Source organism: Daucus carota, chromosome 1, assembly GCF_001625215.2.
Source record: "Daucus carota subsp. sativus chromosome 1, DH1 v3.0, whole genome shotgun sequence".
NCBI classification, from domain to species: domain Eukaryota; kingdom Viridiplantae; phylum Streptophyta; class Magnoliopsida; order Apiales; family Apiaceae; genus Daucus; species Daucus carota.
Window position 1 is genome coordinate 34,796,715 of NC_030381.2, and position 9,458 is coordinate 34,806,172.

The 9,458-nt window shown below is 33.9% G+C and overlaps 1 protein-coding gene across 2 annotated transcripts; it reads right to left on the reverse strand.

Moving 5' to 3' along the window:
* Positions 1 to 799: 799 nt before the first annotated feature.
* On the reverse strand, positions 800 to 4,341 carry LOC108225710 (heavy metal-associated isoprenylated plant protein 33). Of its 2 annotated transcripts, XM_017400643.1 has the most exons (5): positions 4,072 to 4,341; positions 3,950 to 3,989; positions 3,121 to 3,161; positions 2,831 to 2,906; positions 800 to 2,665 (listed from the first exon to the last, which is right to left on the reverse strand). In XM_017400643.1, exons 1-5 carry the CDS (start codon positions 4,246 to 4,248, stop codon positions 1,017 to 1,019), a joined length of 1,983 nt encoding a protein of 660 aa, XP_017256132.1. In that variant the 5' UTR covers positions 4,249 to 4,341; the 3' UTR covers positions 800 to 1,016. The 2 variants fall into 2 exon arrangements, with proteins under 2 accessions (XP_017256132.1, XP_017256141.1); XM_017400652.2 differs by lacking the exons at positions 3,950 to 3,989; positions 4,072 to 4,341 and adding an exon at positions 3,414 to 3,551.
* Positions 4,342 to 9,458: the final 5,117 nt, after the last annotated feature.

Below are 9,458 nucleotides of genomic sequence, written 5' to 3' on the forward strand. Positions count from 1 at the left end.
TTTATTAGTACAGATTTTGTTTCGAGTACAATCTTCCATTTTAGAATATTTGTTTTTCATAATTAAATATAAGATTTTTCGAAATATATTCCTATATTTCAGTTTAAACTTTGAAGTTATAAATGATATTATAATCCTGAATATGTTCTTATAATAAGAGTAATAAATTATAGTAGTTGGACGTTGGTAGATGATTTGATCAAAAGGATAGTTTTATAAAACCATTTAATTCTGACTATGTTCTTATAATAAGATAATAAATTTTGGACGTTGGTAGATGATTTAATCAAAAAAGATAGTTTTATAAAAAATATTTATTACATCAATATTAAATGAGTAAATTAATAATTTATGTTCTAACAATCTTTAAAAACAAATACTAAGGGAGATAATATAGTAGCAATAAATTGAATGCAGTATCCATTGGATTATGCTAGGATCTTTTTAAAAGCTGAATCCATCAGATTGACCAGTTATGGACCCACTCTGAAATATTTCTCCAAAATTATGAATATGTGGGCCCTGGGAATATGCAGGGTGTGCAAAAATAGTAGTACTATAATGTCAAGGAATTGCAGATTTGCAGTTACACATGAGTCATGACAACAGTTACCAACTCCAAACGTAGAATCCAAAAGATTAAGGTAGTTGATAGTTAAGGAATTAAACACTAGGAGTTAACCAAGGAAGAGAGATGGGGGAGTTTTTCCCTTTAAAACCCCCAGCTCTTTCTTTCATTCATTCATCACAAACTTTCTTGTAGCTTACACAGAAACAGAACTACAAGAACATTCATCAGTTCAGATAAAAAACACCCACATCTTCTCCCCTAGCTCAAAAAAAAAACATCCCATGAAATAGTTTATAAAAAAGACACCTCTAGATGGTCCTACAGGATTTAAGATCCTTACAGTTTAGAGGTGTAACTGAAAATCTAGAATAAGAAAAGAACAAAACAGGAGCATAATATAACAGGAACCAAAGGCATCACAGGAAGCCAGCACTCTCCGGGTGACTCACATGATGCTGCAGCTGGCCGGGTTCTCCTCGCTGAAGTAATTGTTGTACGGCCCTAGCTGCTGCGGTATCTGGTGGTAGGGGTAGGGTGGCATGTAGTTGACGTCCGGGGGAGCCTGAGCATGCACCATTGGCTGGAACCTTTCATTGTAGTCTCTTGGCTGGTTCATCATCATTCCAGCCATTTGGTGGTGCTGCTGCTGGTGGTACGGGTTCAGCTGCGTTGCCTCAGCGCCGGATCCAGGAAAGTAGTTGCCACCCGGCACGGTGGCAGGAACTCCCTGAATTGCTGTCGGTGGACCCATCCCCATTGGGCCCATCTGACCAGTCGGCCTGAGATTGTGCATTTGGCCTGCTAAACCACCAGCTCCTCCCCTCATCCCCATCATGCTTGGCATGACATGAACTTCATTCCTTTGTTCATGGCCAGCATTGCCACCACCAGCTCCCCCGCCACTCGCGTTCTTCTGCGGCCCTCCATCACCGCCGTTCTTGTTTGGGCCTCCACCGCTGACATTGGCTGGCCCGCCTCCGGTTCCTGAATTCTGATTGGCGCCAGCTTCTGCGCCTGCTCCTGTACCATCTCCTTTCTTTCCTCCGCTGCCATCACCAGCACTTCCGGCATTCATCTGCAGAGGAATGTTCCCAACTCCACTCGCTCCTGGAATCTGATTGCTACCGCCCAGACTGCCACCACCGCCGGTCCTTCCTCCAAGTCCATTGTTGGAGCTGCCAGCATTCACCGCAACAGGAATGATATTCCCCCCTCCATTGGCTCCAATTGAGGCCCCATTTCCTCCATTGGGAGCGCCATTTCCAGAGGGGCCAGCTCTCATCATCTGCGGTGGAAGCTGCTGGCCAAGATTCATCCCCGGGTTCATCCTCAGACTTGGAGGCATTTGACCGCTACCTTGAGCATTGCCCATCACGGGCTTCATCTTGTTAAGCTGCGGTAGCGGTGGCAGAACATCCTCCTCCTCAGATTCCTCCTCCTCATCATATTCCTCGGAATCATCATCGCTGCTCTCATCCCCCTTAGGCCCATCCAATCTCGCAGCCTGCTGATTCGGGTTCGGGCCTGGCACCTTCACATCCTGCAAGCCTATCATCTGTGGCAACTGCTGGAGCGGCTGCCTTTGTTGCTGATTGGAACCCTCTTGCTGCACTCCCTGCAATTGCCGAAGCTGCTGAATCTGCTGCTGACTCAGAGCTTGCTGCTGTGGCTGCTGAGTCGCAACTTGCTGCTGATTGGGATTCAGCAGCTTCGGCAATTGCTGAGGTGGCTGATTAGGAGTCCTCTGGATTTGTTGCTGCGCAGGACGCTCCATCGGTTGCTGAGTAGGAGCTTGCAGCATCCGTTGCTGATTCGGAATTTGCTGCTGTCCACCCCTCTGAGGCTGCTGCTGCTGGATAGTTTCGCCATTCGGGCCCGAACCCGAACCGTTCTTTCCTTCTTTGCCATTGTCAAGTTGCATGTCCTTGACAATGGGCTGCTGAGTCTGTTCCCCATTAGTGTTTGGCTTTGGAGCATCCCATAGCTCTGCTCTCTTTCCGTGTTTTTTAAGCTTCTTGATTAGTATCTCTGGATCAAAATCACCAGAGACTGTAACTTTCCCTTGTTCTGAATCAATAGAAACTTTATAAACACCTGTCAAGATTTAAACTTTATCATTAATAAGATCAAAAAATATAAAAATTGATCATCAAAATAATTAAACTTTATAAAAAGTATTTTTGAAGAAGAGATAATCTACAAAACTCAATTTTTTTAATAAAAATATAAAATCTGGATAATTTCGAATGAGTATTATACCTTCGATCTTTTGCAGAACTTTCTTCACTTTCTTCTGGCACCCATCACAATGAATGCTCACTCTCAAAGCACAAACCTGCATGCAAAAATTCACACACCCAAAAAAACATTAAGACAAAGACAATAATAAGAGGATGCAATAAATAAATATGCACCCAATTATTTTAAAAGTATTTTTAAATTCAAAAATAAATTCTCCATCTCTCTTTTAACACACACATGTCTACACACACATGTGAAAGAGTGACAGAGAATGAGAATAAAAATGAATGAGCATGAGTGATGATGACCTTGATCTTGACAATTTCTTGGGTACTCATTTTCTTGGACCCTGTAAAAACAAGCCCAAAAACAGAGTTAACAATGATTAAAAGTGGTCATTACTGGTAGATCTAATTAAACAAAAAGAAGCTCTCGCATAACTGGCTTCGAAAATGAACCAAAAAAAATAAAGAGGTTATAGTATTCCCTCTTTCTTCTTTTATCAACTTTTAATACAGACGCGAATACTGAGAGAAAACAAAAGAAAACAAGTGTGTATATGTGTTTGTGTTGGTACAAGAAAGGTGGATGAGTCATAAACCTGTGTTTCTTCTGTGAGAGAGAGAGGGAGAGAGAGAGAGAGAGAGATTTTTTTAGCAAAGAAAGGCAAACAGTAAGAACTGAAAACTGAGAAGACAGAGGAGTGATGCCTAAAATGGTGCCCCCCTGCACTCTTTATATAGTGGTTTTTCTCGTGTAATCGGAGCTCCTATTAATTGACATTTACCCCCCAATCTCCCAACTCCCTCTTTCGAGATTTTTTTGGATTCTTTCTATATTGATATTGCCAGGACAACGGTTACTATCTGCAACTCTCTAGCAATGTTATCGGAATTTCTTTTTGTGGAATTTGAAAATGAAATTGATTTCATGAATTTCTTTTGTAGGATTTGAAAATGATTTGTTTTGATAGTGCAAAATGAGAGATATATGTGCTTAAAAAAAATTGATGCAAAATTATGTAGATAGTTTAGATGTTAAAAAGCAGACATGATCCTATAATAATGTTATTTTTTTTTTATATTTTGAGATAATCGGACTGATCATAAAAATTTTAATAGCTCGAGTCGGTGTTACCTGTAAAATTAGACGATTCCGGCGCTGGAGTTGATATGACCTGTGAAATTAGGCGATTATGTGATATCAGTATAGTAGATCGATGTATTTATAAAATACTGATACAGATCATTTGAGCATACCGTGATTTGACGATAGCTGATATCTTCACGAAAGAGATGATCCCGACGTATCAGAATCCAAACCCTAAATTGATACAGAATAGATGAAAGAGACGATCCCGGCACATCGGAATTCGATTCCAGAATTGAAACAAAATTTACAGGTACGTCTAATTCTATCATTTCATCGCCTTTCATCTATCAATTGTTATTTAGATAAAATATGATAATTAACTTGATAGATATCCGGAGAAAGTTTCGGTACGAGCCGGATAAACTCATAGTACATGATCGATCGTAATGATCGATGAGTAAAGTTTGATCAAGAAATCGGTTTTTATAGCGAACGATGAAGGTTCTCGAACGTAAATTTAATTTAATAATAATTAAATAAATTTTATATTTACATTTATATTTTTATTAGTAATGTATTACTCCCTCAGTGACTCACTCCCCTCGAATAGTATCCATTTAGGACAGCCGTTCGACATGTATTTTAAGACTCGTGTAAAATAAAATTTCATAAATTATCTTAAAAAGTTAACGTTTAAATTTTTATTCAAAAATAAAATAACATTGAAAATAATTTATAGCTCTAAGGTCATGTTCCTCTCAGAACCCTTAGAACTTCTAGTTTTAATAAGTGCTTAACAGTAGAATTGCATATGCAAAAGTGTCGTTTTTATGTATTATATTTTAAAATTATTTTTGAACACATAAAACGGTAAAAAAACATGCATTTAGATTTAAATCTCAAAAATTTATTAAAATTTAGAGTTCTGCACAACAGGATCTTAGTGGTTATGTGGTTCTATTTTAACGATTGGTTCTCTCTTGAGCGCAACTTATAACACTATACTATATACATAGGTGTCTTAAAATACGGGCTAAGCAAAGTAAAATTATATATGTAAATAAGTGGGACTGAGAGAGTATTTATTATTAATGATATATCTATAAATAATCGAATTTTCGTCTTTAAAATAAAATCAAAAAATTCATTCACCATAATTAATTATTCATGATTATATTATTTATAATTAGATTTTTAGTACGGAGTACAAAATTAATTATTAAAAATAAATTACATAAATTACTAATTCAAAAAATTCAATTATTAGTTATTTACTCTCAATTTTGTGATAAACTTGAAAAACGATACTTATCCATCTAAAAATATTTAAAAAAATCACGGTGAGACGAGATATCACATAACATTTTTTATATTTTTATCAGGAGATATCACATAACATTTATTATAATATTTATTAGATCATGTGTGACAAAATCTAACAGATGCCAAAATAGTAACGTATGGAGAATACAAAGAGAAATTGTTTAGAAAATCTTATCTCTAAGTTTTTTAAGAATTAATTACACAACCACCTGAATAAAAATCCGCTGTCAGATTTTCCCTGCTTAAAGAGGAAGAAAGATGGTACTCCCTCCGTCCCACCCAATTGTTTACATTGGGTTTGGGCACGGAGGTTAAGAAATATGTATAAAGTAGTGAAAAAGAGGAAGAAAAGTGGGTGAAGTGGTGGGACCCATCGATTTTTAATATATAAAAGAGAGATAGTGGAGTAAAAGTAGTGTGAAAAGGAAAGAAAAGTGATAAAGTGGTGGGACCCATTAACTATTTTGGGAAAGTTTTGTAATGTAAAGAAATGGATGGGACGTCCAAAAGAGGTAACTGTAAAGAACCTGGTGGGACTGAGGGAGTAATAAATTTGATTTATTATTTAATGTTATATCTCTTCTTATTGACATATACAGCTTGACTGTTTTGAGTATAGAGCAGGAAGCTTGTTGAACTTTACAGATAAATCCCCAAAGTTTAATTTTATTATTTTTTAGATTTCATAAAATATAATATCTCAATTTATAGTATCCAACTAAGCATTAAACCAGAGATAATTATTGCATATCTCTCATATCTCAACTAATTGTTTAGTTTAAAAATACACAAACGTTATGAACATATAACACTCGAAACCGCCGAATGTTTCTTGTCTATACTAATCACATTTTGCAAAGCACTCTAGAGGGTCCCACGACTTGTTTTCTCAAGGGTCCCTCATTTTTTAACCTCTGCCCAAGAAACTGCCAGTAACATTAAAAAATAAAAGCGTTTCGACCTGTAACATCCTTGAGTTTCATGTATTAAGCGCTTAATCTTGTATGTATTAGCATGTTTAAAGTAAATAATCACATTATAATCCCACCACCTAATTGATCACATTATTATTGTTGTTGTTTGGTCATATGTAACGCTGCACTGCATGAAATCTAGACTATATAATGTGTCACCAGGTTCATCTCATATGCCTCAGAATGTGACTCACTCGTGGGTTTCAAAAAATAACGCAGTTTATATGTTATAACTTGTAACTTTTAAGATTGACTTTTATAGTCTGCAACAACTCATAATCTACTCACAAGTCACATGCTCTTTTGCACTTTATACTATATACAATTCTTTGTCATTTTTGTTTTGCCATGTAACTGTAAAAGAATTGTTGGTGAAAAGTCTGATTATTGCAGATTGTGCGTGACAATTCTGTAACGTACACACATGTATAGAATGAATTAGTTTCGAAACAGAAACTATAATCTGCACTAATGCTTACCTTCTGCGAGCTAAAATATTGATTTCCTTTTTCAATTTATTTGTATATATCTCTCTGAAGAGGGCCTTGCAATAACTTACACATATATTGAATTACAGCGAAAAGAAGAGCTTAAACAAACATTACGAAAATAAAGGCTGCAGTGTAAATTTTGGGAAAAATGGCTACAACTATTTAATGTGATCAGCGATCAATAATCCTATAGTCTGTGAAAATTATGTACTGCCATATGATCTAATGAGAATCAATATTATTTTGCACTCATTTTGCTGACAATTTCTTTATGCAAGCATTAGGCAATCTCGATCTGGGCTTATGAGCCGTGTTCGTTGTGTTAAACGGATCGAAAAATATAAGACTAATCTGATCTGATAGATAGTTCGATCCTCTAACCCATTCGTCATTGAGGAAGATCGTTTGTTTTATTTATAACATAACTTTTTAAATTTGCTTTATACATAATAAATGTTGATGAAGCTTTAGCTAATTTTATTTTTATTATGTAATGATAATTTGTTTGATTTGTGAAATAATTTGTTCATGTAACAATATATAATTTAGGTTGGATAACTATATGTATTTAAACAATAAAATGGTTCGGTTAAACTAGTTGACTGTAACATGTCTTCTCTTTCGGTCCAGATTAGAACTTTATAACTCAACCCAATCCCAATCCTTAAATGTTGATGAAGCTGTAACTAATTTTATTTATATTATGTGTTCGTTATGTTAAACGGATCGAGAAATATGAGACTAATCTGACCCGCTAATTAAAATTGTTAAAAATCTAATCCAGCGGGTCAATTGAATGGATAGTTTGATCCGCTTACCCATTTGTGATTAGTGAAACAATTTATTTTATTTACAACATAATTTTTTGAATATTTATTTGTATTCAATTACATAAAAATGTTGCTAATGAAATGATGTAGCTAATTTTGTCTATATTACATAAATTGATAAAATTTGTTTAATTGTGAAATAGTTTATTCATGCAACAATATACAATTTAGATTGGATAATTATATATATATATATATATATATATATATATATATAATGATAAAATGGTTCGGGTTAAACTGATTGGGCAACTCAATTCACGCTAATCCAAATTCTAAAATTTGTATGTCTTCCCGGTTATGACTTATTTTGACTGTCTTATCACGACATATTAACATCAAAGACACATTTTAATTTAAAAATTTGTGTTCGAAATGCTAATATACTTCTAAGAAAGAATCGATAATGTAATTTTCAAGATCATATAATTTTAATCCGCACATAAAATTTGTTACACAAAATCGTTACCTACAGAATCCAATAAATAATTATTTCTTATAACATGAAATTCACGTGAATTAGGCCCAATAAACCAATTCAAGATTGGTAGATTTTATTAACCATTTTTTGTAATATAAAACTCATTGTATCGGTGAATTAGACCCAATCAATGAATTCTAGAAGTTTATATTGTAGGTATGATATCAACAATTTCATTCACATCTTATTGAACATAACAACAGTATCAATTATATTAGGCTCAAAACTCTATTTATTAGTAATATTTAAATATAAATATCTAATCAAAATTTATTATTTGTAAGAGTGTCATACAAGACAGTAAGACACCAAACTTATAAGAAATCTAATACTGAAAGAAAATTTCTAAAATTCAGCCAAAAAGATATACCTTTCCCATTTGAACAATTTTATAATTAATACAATTCTAGAATTATATTCTCTTTATTCCTTCCACTAGTAATGATATGTAGACATTCTGTATGACCTAAACATGTTCAAAATATGAAAATTTGAATCATTATATAAACAATATATAACCCTATATAACTCTCAAATCACTTTTTATTTTATGTAGACATTCTGTATTCATGATAAGTCATAAATTTTTGTTTAATCATAAATAATATATTTGATTATTCAAATTTATATATAATTTATTATCTATAAATAACTAAAAATATATTTATCAATTAATCATTAATATTTTTTAACTTTTAATAATCATATTTTATTTCCTTGATCACGGAGTGTTTATCTTCTAATTTATATTTCGGCATACTCAATCATTTTTCTGATTCAATTTTCCAGAACAGGGGAGGCACCAGAGAAGGCATCTCCAAACAATAAAGGGCACTAGATAAGTCAACAGGACTGAGAGTTCTGACTCTCGGCTGTTTGGCTGAGTTTAAAAGAAGTGATTTATTATTTAAAGTAAAAAAGTAGATTATTATAAGTGAAAAGTTGAATTGAACTTATAAGTTATTAAAAGTGTTTAGATACTTAATTATTTTGTTATAATAAGCTCCAAACCTAAAAAAAGTTGAGTTTCCTAGCTTTTTTTTTCCGGAACTTTTAAGTCTCATTTTAAGCACTTCTCTTAAGTTGCCAAACGTTACATAAATAAATTGAAACAACTTCTCTTTAAGCAATAAATTAAGTTTGCCAAACACCTCCTCTGTATTAAGACTGCAAGAATTTGGCGCAGATGCACTAATGCAGATTTGCATGCATATCACCTCTCAGTTCTCACTATACTGTATCAGTGAGTGATGGTCCCCATCATGCTAATCAATAAATTTGCAGTAATGCCTGTATAAATTTACAATTATACATAACTCAATTAAACACGGTCGAATTTTATGGAGATCATTTCTTTATCGGACACGATCGAGTTTGATGGACCTTAGAGAAATATCTGACAACATTGTAAAATATATTATCACACAGAACATGTTCCAACTGAAATACATATAT